General features: G+C 38.5%; 2 protein-coding genes across 2 annotated transcripts in view; one reads left to right on the forward strand and one right to left on the reverse strand.

The window, feature by feature from the left end:
- Positions 1-21,922, reverse strand: part of FBXL13 (F-box and leucine rich repeat protein 13) — a gene marked incomplete at both ends in the record, with an annotated part of 180,714 nt that overhangs the window by 92,803 nt on the left and 65,989 nt on the right. The window contains 1 exon segment of the mRNA XM_082661714.1: positions 21,545-21,677. Within this exon segment, the coding sequence (XP_082517840.1) occupies positions 21,545-21,677 (133 nt within the window).
- Positions 2,386-16,083, forward strand: LRRC17 (leucine rich repeat containing 17; the record flags this gene model as incomplete). Its single annotated transcript, XM_082662498.1, has 3 exons — positions 2,386-3,154; positions 11,200-11,355; positions 15,370-16,083. The coding sequence occupies 3 exons, from the start codon at positions 2,386-2,388 to the stop codon at positions 15,765-15,767; spliced, it is 1,323 nt and encodes a 440-aa protein (XP_082518624.1). The 3' UTR covers positions 15,768-16,083.

Genomic DNA, 21,922 nt, shown 5'->3' on the forward strand with positions numbered 1-21,922 from the left:
ATTTCTGTCTCTGCCAAGAATGGGCTATGTCCTAAGTAATAAGTACAAACCAAAACCAATTTCAGAATTTTAAAGATGAAAACAATTCTTAAAAATGTACAGCTCTTGACAGCAAAGGAAACCATAAACAAGACAAAAAGACAACCCTCAGAATGGGAGAAAATATTTGCAAACGAAGCAACTGACAAAGGATTAATCTCCAAAATATACAAGCAGCAGCAGCTTATGCAGCTCCATATCAAAAAAATAAACAACCCAATCCAAAAATGGGCAGAAGATGTAAATAGACATTTCTCCAAAGAAGATATACAGACTGCCAACAAACACATGAAAGAATGCTCAACATCATTAATCATTAGGGAAATGCAAATCAAAACTACAATGAGGTATCACCTCATAATGGTCAGAATGGCCATCATCAAAAAATCTACAAACAATAAATGCTGGAGAGGGTGTGGAGAAAAGGGAACCCTCTTGCACTGTTGGTGGGAATGTAAATTGATACAGCCACTATGGAGAACAGTATGGAGGTTCCTTAAAAAACTAAAAATAGAACTACCATATGACCCAGCAATCCCACTACTGGGCATATGCCCTGAAAAAACCATAATTCAAAAAGAGTCATGTACCAGAATGTTTGTTGCAGCATTATTTACAATAGCCAGGACATGGAAGTAACCTAAGTGTCCATCGACAGACGAATGGATAAAGAAGATGTGGCACATATATACAATGGAATATTACTCAGCCACAAAAAGAAATGAAATTGAGTTATTTGTAGTGAGGTGGATGGACCTAGAGTCTGTCATACAGAGTGAAGTCTGAAAGAGAAAAACAAATACCGTATGCTAACACATATATATGGAATCTAAAAAAAAAAAAAAAAAAAAAAGGTTCTGAAGCACCTAAGGGCAGGACAGGAATAAAGATGCAGACGTAGAGAATGGACTTGAGGACAACACGGGGAGGGGGAAGGGTGAGCTGGGACGAAGTGAGAGAGTGGCATGGACATATACACACTACCAAATGTAAAATAGATAGCTAGTGGGAAGCAACCGCATAGCACAGGGAGATCAGCTCGGTGCTCTGACCATCTAGAGGGGTAGGATGGGGAGGGTGGGCGGGAGACGCAAGAGGGAGAAGATATGGGGATAGATGTATATGTATAGCTGATTGACTTTGTTATAAAGCAGAAACTAACACACCATTGTAAAGCAATTATACTCCAATAAAGATGTTAAAAAAAATGTGCAGCTCTTGGAAGTCATCAGTAATACTTAAGGGAAGAATAGATACCAAAAAATATAATAACTAAATTTATGAGATTATTAATATTTTTATAGAGTGGTTACCTGAATTCATGCAATTCAAATATTTATCAAGAACCTGCTATGTGCTAGAAACTCTACAGGTACTGGAAATACAGCAGTGAACAAAATAGAGAAAAATTCCTGCCCTTAGGAAGTTTACATCCTAGTTGGGGGAGAAGGACAATAAACAAAAGAAACAAAATATCTATTTTGACAGATGGTGATACGTGCCCTGGAGAGAAATAAAACCAGAAACGGAATAGAGGGCAACCAGCGAGTGGGAAGGGGTACTACTTTTAAATAGAGCAATCAGAGAAGGTTTTGCTGAGAAGGTGACATTTAAGCCAAGATGTGCAGGAAATGACAAGGACAGTTGCAGTTTAGCCTGAGCATTTCTGGAGCCCACCTTCAACATGATTGGTGATTGGGAGACAGTAAAGGAAAGAAAAAAATAAGCTCAGGAGAACATTCATTGGAGTCCAACTCTGATTTGCACATCTCAAAGCTGTAAGGAGAATCCCTTTAATTTCTTGAATCCAGTTTCAGTTTTCATAATGCTAAGTCCTAACAATGTGGAGTACTTCCCCTGGATCAGGCACTGCGAAGTGTTTGATGCACATGAGCCTGTTTCATCTTCCCAACAATACTAGAGGTATCCTCAGTCCCACTTTACAGATGCTGAAGATGAGGTTAAATAATTAGCCTGAGGTCACACAGTTCAGCAAGTAGAAGAGCCTTGATTCACACTCAGGGCCCAAACATTTAGCTACCAAACCAGGCAAGTAGGAGGGTGTGGAGACTTCTACACCACTCTTCTGCATGTGCCTTTATTAACGGAATGCCTTTGCTTAAAAATAAAAATAACTTGAAAACTTGCTATTATTTGTCAGTTGCGTTGCTCACAATGGTCTCTAAATATTTTTTCCTCCTGCAATCTAGGGACTCCACCGTACCTCAGCTGGGCCTCATTGTTCCTGAACTGCATTAGTTAAGATTACGCAAACGTGGATTTCAAAGGAATACTTTCATTGTTCCATCTGTCACACCAAGTAATTGGGGCCAGCTGGATGTCAGGATGCGCGTGGTAACCATCTTAATCCTGCTCTTCTTTTGTAAAGCCGCTGAGCGCAAAGGAAGCCCTGGGGGTGCGAGAAACCGAGTGAATCACAGCCGGGCTGGTGGGAGCCGGAAGGGCTCCAGCCTGGTCAAACGCTACGCTCCAGGCCTCCCCTGTGAAGTGTACACATATCTTCACGAGAAATACTTAGATTGTCAAGAGAGAAAACTAGTTTATGTGCTGCCCGGCTGGCCTCAGGATTTACTGCACATGCTATTAGCAAGAAACAAAATCCGCGTACTGAAGAACAGCATGTTTTCCAAGTTTAAAAAGCTGAAAAGCTTGGATTTACAGCAGAATGAGATCTCCAAAATTGAGAGTGAGGCTTTCTTTGGTTTAAATAAACTTACCACTCTCTTACTGCAGCACAACCAGATGAAAGTCTTGACAGAGGAAGTGTTCATTTACACACCTCTCCTGAGCTACCTGCGTCTCTATGACAATCCCTGGCATTGTACTTGTGAGATGGAAACGCTTATTTCAATGTTGCAGATTCCAAGGAACCGGAATTTGGGGAACTACGCCAAGTGTGAAAGCCCACAAGGACTAAAAAATAAAAAACTGAGGCAGATAAAATCTGAACAGTTGTGTAATGAAGAAGAAAAGGCACATTTGGATCCAAAACCCCAAGTGTCAGGGAAACCCCCAGTCATCAAGCCTGAGGTGGACTCTTCTCTTTGCCACAACTACGTGTTTCCCATACGAACACTGGACTGCAAAAGAAAAGGTTTGTAAGTTTCTTAACTTTTTCGTTTTCATGGATGATTAAAAATGCTTTCTGAGTCTTAGGAATTTCTGCATCCCACCATGACTTAGAATTTTGGGAGCATTTCCACCAGAAATCTTTCCCCAATGACAGTGGAATTTACCCGAGCTCAAGGTGGTTAGTGATTTGGGGAACATTAGAGGAGGGTAGGAGGTATGCTCAGGAGGGGCAGCCATTTGGGTCCTACTCTTATTTGCTCATTGCAAGCTGTGGCTGTAAGAAATTTCTTTAATTTTAAATCCAATGTAATTTAACTTATGTAGGTAAACCAGTGGGTATGAAATCAAGTGCCAGTGCTGTCTGTATAACCTGATTTACACCAATTAAATTCAAAACATGGTATGCATCTGTGGGGCGATAATAACCTCAAGGAAAACCATGTGCAGAGCAGGACAGGTGAGAACACCAGGAGAAGGAAGCCAAGTGGGCTGTAGTGATGGCGTGTCTGTAGTTCTTATAATTTAGTCTCAGAGTTTTCAAAAATGCTTGCTAACATCCTGTATCTTAATTGTTCCCAAATTATCCAAAATAAAACATAAGAATATTGAAAAAAACTAAGTTGAAAGTATTAATCCAAGAACTATGCGACTAAGAATAGCTTTCTAGACTATTACTTACTTTCTGCAAATCATTACTTGCTTTTACATCGCACACAATCTTGGGCTAGTAGTGTGCGGGATTTGTGCATACAGGACAAATACATGAAATAAGAAAACAGATGGGAGATTTCAGTAAGGCTCCTGACATGTTAGTGAAGACATTCTCAAAGTGTGGTCTGGGCACCGCTAATCTATCCTAGGACAACAAGGCATTTTGAGTGTCTGTTTCATTTCTGTCATGGGTTAATAACTTATATGTAATATTAAATTAAAGCCAGATGTCATTGAATTAGGGTCATAAAGAGCATGGTATCATTCCTTCCAGTTATTTTAGGAGGGTTTGTTTTAAGAACAGAAAGGAAAGGTTAAGAGGAACATGGAGACTGGCTCCTCTCAAGGAAACCACAGGCAGGAATCTGTGGATTTTGAAGAAGCAGGAATAAATTTGTTCATTTTTCAGCGAAGTCTTGCTCAAGACTTGCTCCCTCTCTCTGACTGTGGAAGGTGACACCTGGTTAGATCACACCACGACTACATGACACCAAAAGCTTTGCTTACTGTGACACTCTGTGAAGTATATATCGTTGATGCTAGAGTAGAGCAATTACAGTATCATAACCTGGGAGATGCCGTCATGGGATCCTCTGAGTTTGAGAGAAAGTGCTCATTAATTGAGAACGTACTATGCTCCAGGTATTCCACACACATGCTGTTTACAGCTGCTAACAAGGTAGTAATGATAGTATCCCCATCTACAGTTGAGGAAAATGAGGCTAAGGGAGGTTCAGTCAGTTGCTCAAGGTCTCATAGGTAAGCAGCAAAACTAAGATTTGAAACTTGGTCCACCTGAGCCTGCTGGCATCCATAATTAATCTAACCATGTTCAAACAAGCAGCTGGAACAAAGAAAGCATTAAAGAATTGCAGAGAAGTCAGTACGTGAATTTTCTCTGTAGCCAGATTGGGTGGAATTTCCCTAACACGGTTAACGGTGAGTACTTGGTGCTTCATGACAAAGAGCATGTTTTACTAGGATTTCCTTTGTGATGCTTAAAAACTTGAATTATATATTTTAAAAACTAATACAAAGCTACTATTCCTAGACTTGAGTTAGAAAACCTACTTGATATCGCTAAGGTTCTATCCTCAAGCTAAAGTTAATTTGCACTTGCTGTATCAGGTGACAAAGAGAAAATAGTAGAGTTAAGCTCATTAATTATCTGAGAAAAATGCTATTAACACAAAATTGAAGATTTCTACAGCTATACCACACTGTAATTTAAGAAAAGATAACATAGTAGGAAATAGCTTTCTTTTTTACTGCTTTTCTGCTCTGGCCATTCCCTCTCCAGTGAGCCTATTTCTGCCTTTGTCTTTTTTTCCATGATATTTTTCTCTTTTTTCTTGGCAAAAATCAACTTATAAAAATACAAATATATTTTTTATTGCTCTCCTTCCTCAAGTTACTGTTGTTGTCTAAACACAACCTTCCAGACATGCTCCATAAATTCATTCTTCATGCTTTAAAAACACATGATTTACTGGAAAACAGTATAAATAAAGTTTATATGACATGCACGGTTAGTACATATATACTAACACTAAAGGACAACTCAAGGTCCTCCACTTGTTAGTGATGATGTAAATCAGAGCCTATACTTTTTAGATTATAAAATGAAGGGTAGTTGTGTCTTTTAATATCAATATAAATCACTCTCACTATGGTTGATATCAGTCTATTGATTCAGCTGATAATTTACTTTTCATTTTTTGGTATATTGTTGATTCCCATAAGTTCAAAGTCAAAGGTCTTCTCTATTAAATTCCCTTTGGTACTGCCTGGCACAGGGCCATGTTCTTTAGATTGATGACAATAGTTGAGCTGCTTTCTTTGCTCTTACAGAGCAGTAATTTAAGCAACTTTTAAACATAAAAATATATAGAAGTTAAAAATCATGGCTGGAATTCAAGTATGACACTGAATTTTATCCATTGTAGTTTTCCTTACCCCATTCTATAACTAGATAATAAATGTCAAATACTGAGACTAAATGTTCAGCAGTGTTCATCTCTAACTGCCTGCCAGAGGGTAGTAATACTTTTGATTGTGCTCACATGTTGGACACTATGTAGGATCTAAAGAAGCCTAAAACATGCCATCAAGAGTGGAACTAGCAGTGATATTAATGAGAGCTGCCATCTAAATGCTCTGTGTGCCTAAGACATAGCAGTTTCATGCATTGTCATTTACTCCTCACAAGCTTAAAAGAAATACTATTATTATCCTCATTTTAGGAAGGAAGAAGTAGAGGAGTAGAGAGGTTAGGTTGCCCTTTGAAGATCACATAGGCAATCCCTAAGCAGTTCCCAAGCCATTGGCCACCATGCACTGTCCTCTCTTCCTTCAAGATTCTGGGTATGCCTATTAACCAAGAAGAATATATAAAAGCCTTCTGGGTGCTTCCTTCCAGTATTGAACCCTCCTCTTAGGCTCTGTACAATTCATCATGTACATGATCACACTCAAGGAACCCGAATACAGATTCCCTTAACTCGGGAATTAGTTGTGCCTTTCCTAGCTGACAGATGATGAGTCAGATGGTGTGTGTAGGGTACCTAATACATGCCATTTTGACCACATAGACCTCAAAGATCACTATTTTTGCCTTAAACATCTGACAGCAAGAAAAAGAAACAATAGCTTTATTCACTGGGTGACAGGCACTTTGCCAACAAAACTTAGTCTTTCTAAGGGAATAAATGTGAGATTAGTTGAAAGCCATGTTTATGCCATATTGAGATGGATGGATTTGCCAAAAATACATGAGAGAGTTTTAAAACTGCTTTTTAGCTTCACATTTACCAGAATAATTTACCATTTTAAGGATTTATTTTACTTCTAAGATTAGGGCTGTGGAGAATTATGACCATAAATTGTTCCCAGCTGCCTCTGAAGATAATTTCACCATTAGTTTGAACAATAATTAAGAATCTTTTATTTGCAATACACAGGGCCATTTATATCTCTTTACCTACCACTACCAAGCCTTAAGAGTAGTTCTGACATTGCTGACAATCAGGGTAGCCTACTAAATGAGAAATTACGTGGAAAAAATTTCCCAATTTCCTCCTCAAAATCAGCAAGGTTTGGTTGGGGGAGAGGCAATGCTTGCCAGGGGTGATAAGTAAATATGATATTCGTTGAAGGTTTACCAAAAACCTCAGATAGCAGCAAATAACCGTGTGGTGCCTGGTCTAGAAATGGGGACATTGACCAAATTTGATTTCTGGTCTGGGGAAATTTGTATTTGTGTAATCTTTATCAAAGACAAACATACTTCACATCAACATTTGCATTTCTCATTCAAGTTTAAGGTTAAAAACTAAAGAACTGTTTTTACTCATCACTACAACAAATAAGATTTTTCCATGTTTTTCTAAGGCTACAAGTAAAGGCTTTGGTTTGCATTTCCTGGTATTACTTGTGGATCCTATTTTTACTCAGGTCTGCTGGTAACAATGCCAAAGTTGGTTCTGCAGTTCATATTCCTCTTCCACAGGTCTGCCACGTTGCTTAAGCTGGGTTTCAGGGTGTTCTCATAAACATTTTTTTTCTACCCATTTATTTGTGGTTAACCCGCTTTAGCTTGTCCTACAATGGTTGCTTGGGACTCACCCTCATGTCCTACAGTGGTTGCTTGTCATTCACCCTCATGTCCAGCCCAGCAGATGTGGGTTCAGCAAGCAAGTACTGATAAATAGACTGTTTTCCAGGACCTAGGAGATACTAACTCTGGTGGCAAGGAAGACCTACAGCCCTTAATGGCTTTGTAGGGCCTTGGTGAGGACTTGGGCTTTTATTCATAGTGAGATGGGAAGCAATGAAAGGGTTCTGCCATCTGGAGGATGGCAAGCCATCTGGTAAAATGACAGGATCTCACATGTTTTAACATGATCACCTGGGCTTAGGACAATATTGGGATAATCCAGACAAGAGGTGATGGTGGCTTGGCCCAATGGGGTAGCAGTGAAGGAAGAGAGGAGAGGTGGGATCCTGGGTATTTTGAAATAAAACTCTATTCCTCTTTTAAAAATCTTCTAAGAAAATGCCACAGCCATTCTCAATAATTATTCCAAATGCTAAATGTCAAGAAATTATTTCTTCAAGTGTCTCTGTGGTTTTCACTTTTTCCTGGGATATCCATCTCCTTGTTTACGTGTAGTGCCCAAGAGAGAATATAGCTCTCCAGTCAGGGTCTTGCTGGTCCTAAAGGGAGGATTACCTCAGCGTTGCAACATTATAATAAGTTCAAGTCTTAAAATCTTTCACCTTTCTATATGTTGGCAGACACAACTCTAGGTCAAACAAAACAATGTCTTATCGGAGGATGGAAATAAAGTCAATCCAAATTTTCAAAGCATTTTTATTACAAGAGGGCTCAATATTCCTGAATCATTAAACTCAACACATTTAATGAGCTCATTATTTCCCATATGTTAGTTAGATAACTTTGTTGCTGCCTAAGAAACTACCCCAAAACTCTGTGGCTTAAAACAACACACTTTATTATCTCACAGTTTCTGTAGGTCAGGAAACCAGATATGGGTTAGCTGAGTCCTCTACTTCAGGATCTCTCACAAGGCTGCAACAAGATGTGGTTTCACCTGAAGGCTCAACTGGAAAAATATCCTCTTCCAAGCTCATATGACTGCTGGCAGGATTCAGTTCCTCAAGGACTGTTGGACTGAGGGCCAGAGTTCCTTGCTGGTTGTTGGCCAGAGGCCAGCCTTCATTACTTGCCATGTGAGCCTCTCCAAAATGGCAACTTGCTTCATCAAAGCCAGCAAAAGAGAGTCTGCTAGCCAGACAAAAGTCACAATTTCTTATAACCTAATTATGGAAGTGAGCTCCTATCATATTTGCTGCATTCTATTATTAGAAGCAAGTCACTAGGTTCAGCCCATACTTAAGGGGAAGAGTTTATACAAGGGCATGAATATCAGTAGAGGAGATTGTTGCATGACATTTTAGAAGCTGGCTGCCACATACCACTTATTTATTTATGATATATTAGGCACTTCCCTCAGGAAGCTTCCATGGCAAGGAGGGTGCAAAAATGAAAAAAATCAGTAAGATGTACCCTGCACCTGATGCTGATTAACTGCCATTGAGAAAAAGCAGGAAATGGTATTATCATTGCTGTTGTTGCCTACTTGAAAGCAGGGAGATGTCATTTTAAATACAGAGCCAGAAAGGTCTTATGGCCATTCCAATATATTGACCCCCACCCCAGTTGCTCCCCAATCCCCACTTAACCCTACATGACAAGCTTGAGGATTCTAAGCAGATGGAACAGCGTAAGTGAAGCAGAAAGGTACCATGAATAGGCAGCAGAGCATAGTGGTTAGAAGCATAGTTTTGGGGGCTAGCATGTCTGTGTTTAACTCCTAGAGTGTGTACCAAACGTAAAATAGATAGCTAGTGGGAAGCAGCTGCATAGCACAGGGAGATCAGCTCCGTGCTTTGTGACCACCTAGAGGGGTGGGATAGGGAGGTTGGGAGGGAGGGAGATGCAAGAGGGAAGCGATATGGGGACATATGTGTATGTATAACTGATTCACTTTGTTATAAAGCAGAAACTAACACACCATTGTAAAGCAATTATACTCCAATAAAGATGTTAAAAAACCAAAAACAACCCCAAACACTCAAGGCAGAGATACAGCAGCAAAATTGTCAGCTGCTTCCCTTTATACCCGCTGAGCCTGGGTGTTATAAAAAAAAAAAAAAATCCTCGAGTGTGACTATGGGCAAGTTGTGCCTCAGTTTCTTCATCTGTAAAATGGGGATAATGTACTTAGCTCATAGGGTTCTTGTCACATAATACTTGTTAGGGCACCTAGAAAAAGTTCTTGTACATAGGTACTAAGATACCAAGATCCCATCAAGAAGAAAAAGCAAATTTAATAGTAATAAGGATACCAAAGAAGGAACTACCAATACCATCCCATTAACCATGGATTCTGAGCTGTTAAAAGAAGGGGGGATGTAAGACTGAGTCTTTATGAAAGTAAACATACTATGAGTTAAGAAATCATATATACCAGAAGGGGTTTTTAAAAAATATTTGGAAAACATTATCAGTAAGTCAGTTATTCTATAGCAAAAAGGGAATTATGAATAAATGGATACCACCTTTCATAAACTTACTGTACCTAGTTCAAGGAATTTCTACTTATTCAGAAAGTCTTTGGGTCATGCTGTTTCTCAGGTGTGAACTAATCTGGACATTTTATTTGTTGCTTCTAATTTTCTTTTGTCTGAACAGGTTTGCTTCTCTTCACAGGCTTCACTTGCCCTACTTAAAATTGAATAAAACCTTTTCAGAATATTTTGCTAAAGATTAAAAGAAAGGGCAAGTATTATGCTAAACTATAAAATAAACACACTTTATAGTATTTTAAAGCATGATTTAAAGACAAATATAAATAGTAAGAGATAAATTAGGTGAACCTTGATTTCCTATTAACCTATGAAAAATAACTGGGCTCCTCTTCCAGAGGCTTTTTTGTAGTCGTAGTCATTGTTGACTCAGTAGTAGTAGTAGCAGTAGTAGCAGCAGTATTGTTATTACTGTTTCTCCTGAGGAGTCCAATTACTTCAGTACCTTGGGAAGAGTCAGGGAGGAGTGGTGGAGTATAAATTATGTCACAAGGATTCAGGGAATAAGCGGGTGATGAAGAAGCAGGGGGAGCAGATGAGGACTATTCTTTCTCCAATTTTAGCATCCAAGGAAAGGAGAAATGAGGTAACAGCCTGAGGGTCATCAGGGTGGAGGGCTTTTTGTTTCTTTTTTAGGATGGCAAGATCTGTGCTTATTTGTTAACAGAAGGAGTCTGAGGAGAGGGATAAAAGGAAGATGCAACAAAGAGGCAATAATTAATACTGAAAGCTCTTAGAGGAGTGGGAAGGGAATGGGAGGGGAGGCAGGAAGAGTGGTTTGATTTGTGGGTTTCATTTTGTTTCAGCTTTCTGTTTTTAAGAGCGTCCCAGGTGATTCTAACAGGCGGCCAGGCTTGAGCCCCACCACGCCGCCTGATGCCCAGCCAGCTGAGCTGCACTGCCTGCTGTCCTGCTCTTGATTTCTTGCCGCCTCTAGGAAGTTTCTCAGAACAGTTCAGCAGGGAGTGATATCTGCTCCTCTAAGTGTGATGCACTTGGTTCGCTGGGCTTTGGTGGAATTTAGCATATTCTAAGGCTTGTTCATATAGTAATGTTCTTTGGCTTTAGATGGGATATCCTTTTTCCCTTCAAGAGCTGACTCTTCAGTCACACAGGGATAAGAGTGATAGAACAAATGGGGGCAAGAGGAGAGCTTGATAACCTGAACATTTTTATTTTTTCCAGAGTTGAAGAAAGTTCCAAACAACATCCCTCCAGACATTGTTAAACTTGACTTGTCACACAACAAAATCAACCAGCTTCGACCCAAGGAGTTTGAAGATGCTCATGAGCTAAAGAAATTAAACCTCAGCAGCAACGGCGTTCAATTCATAGATCCCGGTAAGTTCCACAGAATAGCCCTTTAAACAGGTGACAGGTGTTCTCTGTTTTTTTATTATGGCAACAATTTTTTTTTTTTTTTTTTTTTTGCGGTACACGGGCTTCTCACTGTCGTGGCCTCTCCCGTTGCGGAGCACAGGCTCCGGACGCGCAGGCTCAGCGGCCATGGCTCACGGGCCCAGCCGCTCCGCGGCATGTGGGATCTTCCCGGACTGGGGCACGAACCCACGTCCCCTGCATCGGCAGGCGGACTCTCAACCACTGCGCCACCAGGGAAGCCCATGGCAACATTTATAGTAAATACAATTTAGTTTTTAAAAAACTAGTAAGAAGTTTGAATTTAAATGAAACATGGTGCTTATAGTAGAACTTGCTTGGCCCTCAGAAATATTTGCCAAACTGTTGCTTTATGAAGTATGTAATAAGCAACAATTATTCAGTTGGTCCAAATAAAAGAAGTGTTTTGTAGAATATATTTTAAAAATAAGAGTATATGGCTAGGGCTTCCCTGAGGCACAGTGGTTAAGAATCCACCTGCCAATGCAGGGGACACGGGTTCGAGCCCTGGTCCAGGAAGATCCCACGTGCCATGGAGCAGCTAAGCCCCTGAACCACAGCTACTGAGCCTGCGCTCTAGAGCCCACACGCCACAACTACTGAAGCCTGCGCACCTAAAGCCCATGCTCCGCCACAATAGAAGGCACCACAATGAGAAGCCCGCGTACCGCAGCAAAGAGTAGTCCCGGCTCACCACAACTAAAGAAAACCCGCACGCAGTAATGAAGACCCAAAGCAGCCAAAAAAAAAAATACATAGGGTATGTGGCTAGTGGTCAGTAATATGCTAAACATGTCGTGATTTTTAAAAGGAAATTCAGATCTGGCATTTTCTTTGCTTTTCATTAAGTCCAAACTTATTTAAAGTAAGACTTTAACTTGTTTAAAGTAAATTTGAAACAATCTGCTAAGCAGAATAAATTAAGCTCATAAAATTAAGATCTAGGGCTTCCCTGGTGGCGCAGTGGTTGAGAGTCCGCCTGCCGATGCAGGGGATGTGGGTTGTGCCCTGGTCCGGGAAAATCCCACATGCTGCGGAGCGGCTGGGCCCGTGAGCCATGGCCGCTGAGCCTGCACGTCCGGAGCCTGTGCTCCGCAACGGGAGAGGCCACAACAGTGAGAGGCCCGCGTACCGCAATAAAAAAAAAAAAAAAAGATCTAGTGTGCTCATAAATTAAGATAAAATGTGCTCAAACTAGAGCCAGAGGGATTTTATCTAATCCTAAATGAAGATCAATTCTCTTTTCCATCCTTCAAATCTCTTCTCCATTTGCTAAGCAAAGCCTCTGACAAAAATGAGCATGGTAAGTTAACTCACTGAATTTTAGAAAGAACTGAGAATTACTGCAGTGCTGATCAGATTTGTAATGTACATAATATTTGTGCCTTCGCAGTGCGTTCATAATTTGAAAAGCTGTCTTTAAAAATGTGTATTACTACTATTAATAGTGCAATGTTAATGTCATAAACGTTTTGAGTACAATTGTTTCTTGTTTTCTTAAAGGTAATTTAATACCATTAACAGAACATTAGGATTTTAACATTGTAGAAGTAAAAACTGAAAATGAATATTCTAGAGCTACCAAGGCATATTTTAGTATTAATAACATTTGTAAATATTAAGAAATCATAATTTTAAAAAACTTTGAAAGGAACAGCAATATGCTACACTCATACCTTAGCCTGTACAGATAGTGTAAACTTGGGAGTATCTTAAAATTTTGAGATCAAAAGCAATTTTCATTTTACATTGAATAAGAATACTATAGAGATACTCTTCTCCCAAACGTAAGCGATCATTGTATTAGTGTGCAGGTCAGTCACTGGTAGCCGGTCTCCACAAAGCCAGGCCACAGGGTGAAGAATCTGGAGGTGGAGATCCTCTTTTGCTGAATGAGAACCAAAGAACTGCAAGACAAGCATGCCTGTCTCGGGTCCCTGGGCAAGTGTCTAATCCCCCCCCCCGCTCCCCCCCCGCCGCCCCCCTCCTCGCCCGCATGCAGCAACAAAGACCCAACGGAGGCAAAAATAAATAAATAATTTTTTTTAAAAAAAAAGAGAAGAGGTCTTCCCTGGTAGCGCAGTGTTTGAGAGTCCGCCTGCCAATGCAGGGGACACGGGTTCGTGCACTGGTCCTGGAAGATCCCACATGCCGTGGAGCAGCTGGGCCCGTGAGCCGTGGCCGCTGAGCCTGCGCGTCCGGAGCCTGTGCCCCGCACCGGAGAGGCCACAACAGTGAGAGGCCGCGTCCCGTTAAAAAAAAAAAAAAAAAAGAAAGAAAAAGAAAATTGTGAGATCATTAACTCACAAAATGTTTGCAAATTTTTTAAAATGCAGTGTCTTCAGAACTATCATTGCAAGGGCTGACCTTTTGCTCCTCCCCAGCCACCTGCTCCCCTCTCCCAATGACCCAAGTCATTGCTTTGCACCAAAATAGACTTCTTTTAGGGGGAATTAAGGGTTTTGTCTGAGAACAAATGATATGAAAATAGTTAATGGTATTAGTTTGAGAGCATATTTTTCAAATTCAAAATAAGGGCACTGTATGCTCTGAGGAGAGTATTTTAAAAGAGCAATGAGAAAATGTTTGAAACAAACAAAATATTTGAAATCAGCATTGACCTGTAAATTCTAGAGTAGCTAGTCAGTTTACATCAACTGAAGTAGGGATAATTTACGTTTAGATTTCTTTACTCTCAGAGGGGAAAAAAAAGCTTTCTGTTGTATTATTTTGTGTTATGTGTTTGCTATTTGTTTTAATTATCCACCCTCCAGCAGAATTAAATACATATGGATTCAAAGCTGATCGCTACCATAGCTTGCCAAAATACAACCAGATGTCTTAAAAATGTTGATAAAAATTTTTTTGGTTTTGGACAATACAAGAATATAATTCCTTCCCCCTGGGAAGGAAACTGGGAAACGGCTATTTTCTAGGCATTTTCAGAGTTATATCCCAGAGAGCTGTCAAATCACCCCCAAACACGTTTCTCATTTTTTATGCACTTATGTCTTACATTTGAGATATTTTCCTAATTCATGCCTTTTTTGTGGCAACTTTCCAGTGAGTATTAAAAAATGCACATGAGCACAAAGTACATTTTTACAAATTAACTTAAAACTGATTTTTCAAATAAAATATTGTATTCTAGTCAATTTAATCAAGGGGAAAGCTTTGTCTGAGTAAAAACATATTTCAGAATTTTACATTTAGACACGTATACTGTTAGGGAAATATAATTAAAACCGAAGTCTTCACCCAACACAGAAATCCTCTCCACAATGGTAAAGAGAAAGAAGATTCTTTTATTATTGAATAAGCATTAAACCAGAATGTGATGTACATCACAGGCAATCTGCTAAGAGATTGCAGAGACAGAAGGAAATCTCACCCTTTGTATAGCCAAGCAGATACAACCTAATACATACGTGTTTTCAGGATAAATAATAGCTAGTTCTTAAGTAAGAAGACTTGCCAGCACCGTTTGTCAAACATTGTTCATTCTAACCTTACTCGCAAGTGAGTTGGCATCTGTGTTAGCTAATTGGCTTTATCAAGAGGAAAACAAACTTCTATCTTTATGACAAGAGGTGATTTTGTGACTTGGAAGAAGGCTCCTACCCCCCCCCCACAGAAACTGGGAGACAGGTGTTCTCTCCCTTGATGTTTCCATTTCAAAGAGATGGCTCCCAGGTTCTTAAGAAGGATGATCCTCATAAAGCTGAAAAAGGCCTCTTTAGCCTTCTAAAGGATATATACACATTTCAAAGAGAAGAGAAAGTACGTGCAAGTTTTCTAAAGTAAGAACGCTGAGAAAAAGGCGGGGAGGGAAATCTTTTCCTTTATTTTCAATAGAGAGAATTAACTCTCTTATTTTTTATTTAAATTTGTCCTTATAATATACAGTGCACTTAACCCAATTACCCAATTGGTTTAATAAATATTTTCTGTTTCTAGCTGCTTTTTTAGGACTCACACATTTAGAAGAGTTAGATTTATCAAACAACAGTCTGCAAAACTTTGACTATGGAGTATTAGAAGACTTGTATTTTTTGAAACTCTTGTGGCTCAGAGATAACCCTTGGAGATGTGACTACAACATCCACTACCTCTACTACTGGTTAATGCATCACTACAACGTGCACTATAATGGCCTGGAGTGCAAAATGCCCGAAGAATACAAAGGGTGGTTTGTGGGAAAATATGTTCGGAGTTACTATGAAGAATGCCCCAAAGACAAATTACCAGCATACCCTGAAACATTTGACCAGGATACAGAAGATGACGAATGGGAAAAAATACATAAGGATCACACAGCAAAGAAACAAAGTGTAAGAATCACTATTGTGGGATAACTTAGAAATTGTTCTGGTTGCAGCTAATTTTGTATTTGCTAAACTGGTGTTGGAAAACCACATGTTTAGATTTTGATTAACTGTTTTACCTGTTTAGGCGAGGTTACCCAGCTAAAGGAAGGTTCCCTTAATTATTATTATTGTTGTCACAGTATAGTAATCAAGGGAATACTCTCATGCTGCTTGCCTGCCTGTTTGCAGAACAGCTTTTGATGGTGACTCCACACTGGTAACCTGCAGGAGTTGGGTCCTAATGATGGCGTTAGGAGGTCATAATGTTCTGTATAAATGTTTTTATTGCTTTTTGAAAATTAAAAAAACCTGGTTCATTTTTATATGCTTTTCAAGAGCTGCTTGCACATACCTAAAGATGATCAAAATGAAGAGATACAAATGCTTAGTAATAATAAAATGTAATTCTCTCCCCTCTGCCCCCCAACTTTTTTTTTTCAGTAAGTCAGCTTGTGCATTGAATAAATTTCCATTTCTGATTCCTGTGCACTCCAAAATGAGGTCCTGGTAAACCCAAATTCTCAACTACTTTTCACTGATCCTTGCAAAAAACTGTCAAGCTAGACCTGAAGGAGAATTGCCACAGGCAATAAGCCAAGAATCTGAGAATTATATTAGAGACGGCTCAGAAGATGGGACTCTCAGAAGCAGTTGTAGATGATGTGAACATGAGCTCTGAACAGGTATAAACACTAGTAAATGTAGAAACAGCACTGGTTTTTTAACAGAGTTCAGACTAGGAAGCCACCTGTCAGTGGGAAGGATCTGAGAGCCCTTCCTGCTAAGCTAATATGTCAAGGAACATAAAACAGGATGAAATTAGGATTCAGGGTCAGGATTTGGGATGAAAAAGAAGCAAACAGAAAGGGAAGTGATATCAGAAGCAACTGAGGGCAGAGGTGGTACCCAAGAGAAGCCCCATGATTTGCGTTGCAGGTTAAAATTAGTTCACCTGGAGAAACAATAACCAGAAAGAGAGGAAGTTTCTGGAGACTGACCCATCAGTTTGTATTTTGATAGTACTGTACTATTAGAAAAATAAAATGCAAAGAAATATGTACATATCATTAGAAATACCACTTTTTCCTTTTTATGCAGATTTTCTTTTCACTGAGTTGAATATATTTCCATTTCTTATATCAAGGTATTCATACAAAGTTTGACAACTGGTCTTATCTGATACTTGTACAAATTTCCAAAGTATAGAACGTGGTAAATAACAAAGAGTATTAAGCATTTTTTTTTTTTTTTTTTTGGCTGCACCACGCGGCTTGCAGGATCTTAGTTCCCCAACCAGGGATTGAACCCAGGCCACAGCAGTGAAAGCACCAAGTCCTAACCACTGGTCCTCCAGGGAATTCCCTTGAACATTTCTTAAACACCTGTTAGAGGCCAGACACTGTGCTAAGAGCTTCACGTATTCTATTTCTAATTCTCACAAGATCCCTCTGAGGTACATAATATTATCTGCCTTTTCTAGATGAGGAAACCGAGGCTTAGTATGTAGGTAACTTGGATAGAGCCACAAAGCTGGCAGGTGGCAGAGCCTGGATTCAGGTCCGCCTAAGTCCTTTCTACTGTGCAAGGATACAGAGCACTCTAAATGTTACCTTTAGTCATGGCTGCCTCACATCAGAACTTCCAGAAACAGACACTAAAAGAATAGTATGTGCTTTTTCTCCTGAAACACTTATGAGGGCAGGTGATAATCTTTGGGTCATGTCAGTTAATTCTATTAATATGTATAGGAAACCAAGAGAGTGGGAAGCTGGAACAATTGCTGGAGCTGGTGGTTCAGGAAATGACACTGGATTGTAAGGTTCTAACCAATATGCGCATTTTATCAATGGTTTGGGTCAGGGTGGAGACTTAGAAATACTGGTTCTCAATGCAAATTCTCACATTGTTCAACATGAGGTATTGAAGGTAGCAGTTAAGTTTGAAGTGTTACCAGAGAGATGTAATAAATTCACTTATTGTTGATGAGCACTCAGAGTGGAATATTAAATAAAACATCCAAGATTTGATGGTGGAGAATGCCAGGTGGGACCTCAGTGGAAGACAGAGGCACACAGTGGGAATGTGAGGGTTCTGGAAAGAAATAAGGGCATTAAATCTGATTCAGAGAAAGGGCCCAAGTTACTCTCTGGTTTAACCTTTGGAGGCTAGCTGGGAATTTTATTGGTTTATTTTTATATTCAGGATCATTCCCAGGGATCTATTTGAAAATAAAGCTCTGGAACACATCATGATAGAAATTGATCCAGACCATCCAAAAGTAAGTCATTTAGAATTGCTAATATCTCCCAGGGCCAAAATTTAAATACATTTTTAAAAGCTTAAAATTTGCTCTTTTTTTGTATCTGAGTTTATATTTTTTCAGGGAAGCATAGTTGATCAGTGATGGAATTAATAATTAGATACCTCCTCTTCTGCTAATTTCTTTTTTTAATTAATTTTTATTGGAATATAGTTGATTTATAATGTTATGTTAGTTTCTGCTGTACAGCAAAGTGAATCAGTTATACATATACATATATCCACCCTTTCTGCCAACTTCATACTTGATTGATTAATAACTTGCCTTTGCAACTTCCTTCTGTTCAGTAGGTGATGAAATTCAAGAGTTTTTTTAAAAGTATATTTTATGGTAGTCAAAAATAATACAATCCTGAGATCTACATATTTGAACATATATGTTTAAATATCACTTGAGTTTTTATCCAAATACCCAAGTGTTTTTTTTTTCAACTAGTTCTAAGATTCTTTGATTTTTCTGAAGTAAATAAGATTTACTACAAGCTGAGTTCTCCTGAGTCCTAAGCCTGAGTCAACTCTGACCTAATTTTTGATTATTTGGGAAAGATATTTAACATTAAACAGTTCAGATAATTCATTTACTAACCATCCCCTCCTCTGGAGTTTACGCCCTGGATCAATTAACGTCTGTTTCTGAGAAATCTGAACAAGTCTCCTGCTCTAGCAAATAGAAGCAATTCAGTAATGAGAATCTACTTGTCTAAATTCTGTGAGATGTTGGGGCTTCTTTCTGCAGCAGGTGGAGTGTTGGTGAATGATGGGGAGATGTAATATGTATCAGTCAACAGTGTAACAAGGGAACTCCTATAAGACCATCAGCTGCCTTTTCAGCAGAAACTCTGCACACCAGAAGGGAGTGGCGTGATATTTTTAAAATGATAAAAGGAAAAAGAATAATCTACTCAAGGCTATCATTCAGATTCAAAGAAAAGATCAAGAGTTTTACAGACAAGCAAAAGCTGAAAGAAACTGGGTTTACAAGAAATGTTAAAGGGACTTCACTAAGTGGAAAAGAAAAGGCCACAACTAGAAATATGAAAATTACAAAAGGAAGAAAATCTCATCGGTAAAGGCAAATATACAGTAAGGATAGCACATCAACCACTTATAAAGCTAGTAGGAAGTTTAAAAGACAAAAGTAGTAAAATCATCTATATCAACAATAAGTAGTTAAGAGATGCACGAAACGAAAGATGTAAACTATGATGTCAAAAACAAACTTGGAGGGAGTAAAAATGCAGGGTTGTTAAAATGCATTCAAACTTAAGAGATTAGGAACTTAAAATAATCAAATATGTATAAAGATTGCTGTATATACACCTAATGGTAAGCACAAACCAAAAATTTATAATAGATACACACACACAAAAAGAGAAAAAAAATCCAAACAAAACACTAAAGATAGTCACCAAATCACAAGGAGAGAGATCAAAAGAGAAAAAAATAACAAATTGGTTTAAGATGGCAGACTAAGCACGTTTCAGTTTTCCTCTCCTACCCAAATTACAAGAAATAAATGATTTTTAATCTATAATATCCTTGGAAAACAAAAAGGAATGGTCTTGGTGGATCAGAAATTAATAGTTCCTAAAAATCCAAAGGCAGACATGACCAGATTGGATGAGGAACATGCATAAGATGGCTGCTGTAAAAGATGGAGCAGCATTATATCTTTATGAAGGGTGTGTCCCAGAAATTAAAAGATATAATAATATTAACACCATTCTCATTAAAAATATGAGAAAAGGACTCAAGAACAAGACAAGATGGCTGCATATCCTTGCTACTGAAAAAAGAAGTAAAAGATACAAGATAGGAATGAATGGAAATAAAACTGTTAGTATTTCCAGATGACATGACAGTCTACCTAGAAAACCTAAAAGATTCAACCAACAAACTTAAAACCAAGAAGATAGTTTAATATGTGATCAGGTAAAATAACATCATATATAAAGCTACTGCTTTCTTCAGCACCAGCAATAACCAATTAGAATTATTCCATTTTGTGTTTTTTCTTTTTTCAATTAAAAAAATATTACAGATAACAGTTGAAACCCCTTGTGAACCTCTTCCCCATTTCCTTCAACCCTCTCCACCTTAGAGGTAACCACTATCTTGCATTTGAGGCCTTTGATTCCCATGCAAGCTTTTTATATTTTACTGTGTGTGTGTGTATGTACAAGTGCCCTTGAATATATAGTATTGAAATTATTTCCAAATATAAAGAGTATGGTATGATTTTACACATTGAAAAGTTGTATACAAATGGTATTAGATTATGTATATCATTCTGCAACTTGCTTTTGCCCATTAATATCTTTAGACTCATCCATGTTGATATTTACATGTGTTTATGGCATTCTTTCTCATTTTCTGAAGTCAACATGGATGTGTACTTTTTGAAATCTATTTTTTCTCTCATTTCCAGAAATACATATGGAAACTTAAAAATGTAACTCAAAGGACATATGGGTTAATGCAATGTGTTAACCCATATGTCCCCCCAAAATTCACATGTTGGAATCCTAACCCCCAATGTGATAGTATTAGGAGGTGGGGCCTTTGGGATGTAATTAAGGTGGAACTCTCATGAATAAGATTAGTGCCCTTACACAAGGTATTCCAGAGAGTGCTCTCTTCTGCTCTCTACCATGTGAGGATACAGGGAGAAGACAAAAGTCCACGACCCAGAACAAGGCCCTCACTAGAGCCCAACCACGTTGGCACCCTGATCTTGGACTTCCAGCCTCTAGAGCTATGAGAAATAAGTTTTTGTGGTTTATAAGCCACCCAGCCAAAATGGAACTTTATTATAGCAGCCTGAACTAAGACAATTAAATACAGACTTCACAAAACAGCTTGGAAAAAACTGGAAATAACCTCAATGTCCATCAATAGGAAGAAAGTTAAATAAGTTACAGTATAGCCATAGTATGGGAAAATAACTTTGTAGTTCTATATGTACTGACATGAAAAGATTTCCAAGACATAATAGAAAATATAAGACAGTATGATCCCTTTAATGTTACAAATTAAAATTGTGTATTTTTAATCACAAATACGTAAATGTATTTTAGAAAAACAGAAAGACTGATAATGTTGAGTACCATGGGGTAAGTGAATGGGTTTGAGGGAGATGAAGGTAGATTTCTGCTTCTACTGTCTATTGTTAGAATTTCTTTAATGAGAAGTTCTTATATTGTATTTTATTAGTGGATAAACTAATGACATATAGATAGAAAAATGTTAGACAAAAAAAAAAAAAAAGCAGTCAGTCAATAAGAATGACCAAAGGACCAACTCCCAGGGCATACACTCCATCAAGAGCTGGCTATATTATAGGACTTTTAAATAGTTTTAATAGGCATTCTTATGGCCTAAGGCGGTAATTGAAGTTTCCATTTTAAAATACAGGAAAGCAAGACAAACAGTTGTAATGAACATACTTACTGATCTCAAAGTTTTCAGTCGGAGAACACAACCACGAAAATTCAAGCACAGCACATTTAGACGCCATCTTTGCAAAGTAGACACTATGTGCTTATCTGTGATTATATTTTTTACTGCGGAAAAATCAATCTAAAAAGGATAAACAAAAACATTAAGAAATGAGAGAGATCTTTTGCATGTAAAACTTTAAAAATATTTTTAAAGCATCAAAGAACTAAAATTTCTTCATCTCACCACTCATTTTTTTTTGGGGGGGGGTTGGGTTTTTTGTGGTCATTCCCAGGTTTAATTGCAAATAGATTTTTTTTTCATGGTCATTCCTAGGTTTAATTAAAAACAGATTCTAAATGTCCGGTCCAGGTTGACAGCTGGGA

Source organism: Grampus griseus (assembly GCF_964374135.1).
Source record: "Grampus griseus genome assembly, chromosome: 9".
Taxonomy (NCBI): domain Eukaryota; kingdom Metazoa; phylum Chordata; class Mammalia; order Artiodactyla; family Delphinidae; genus Grampus; species Grampus griseus.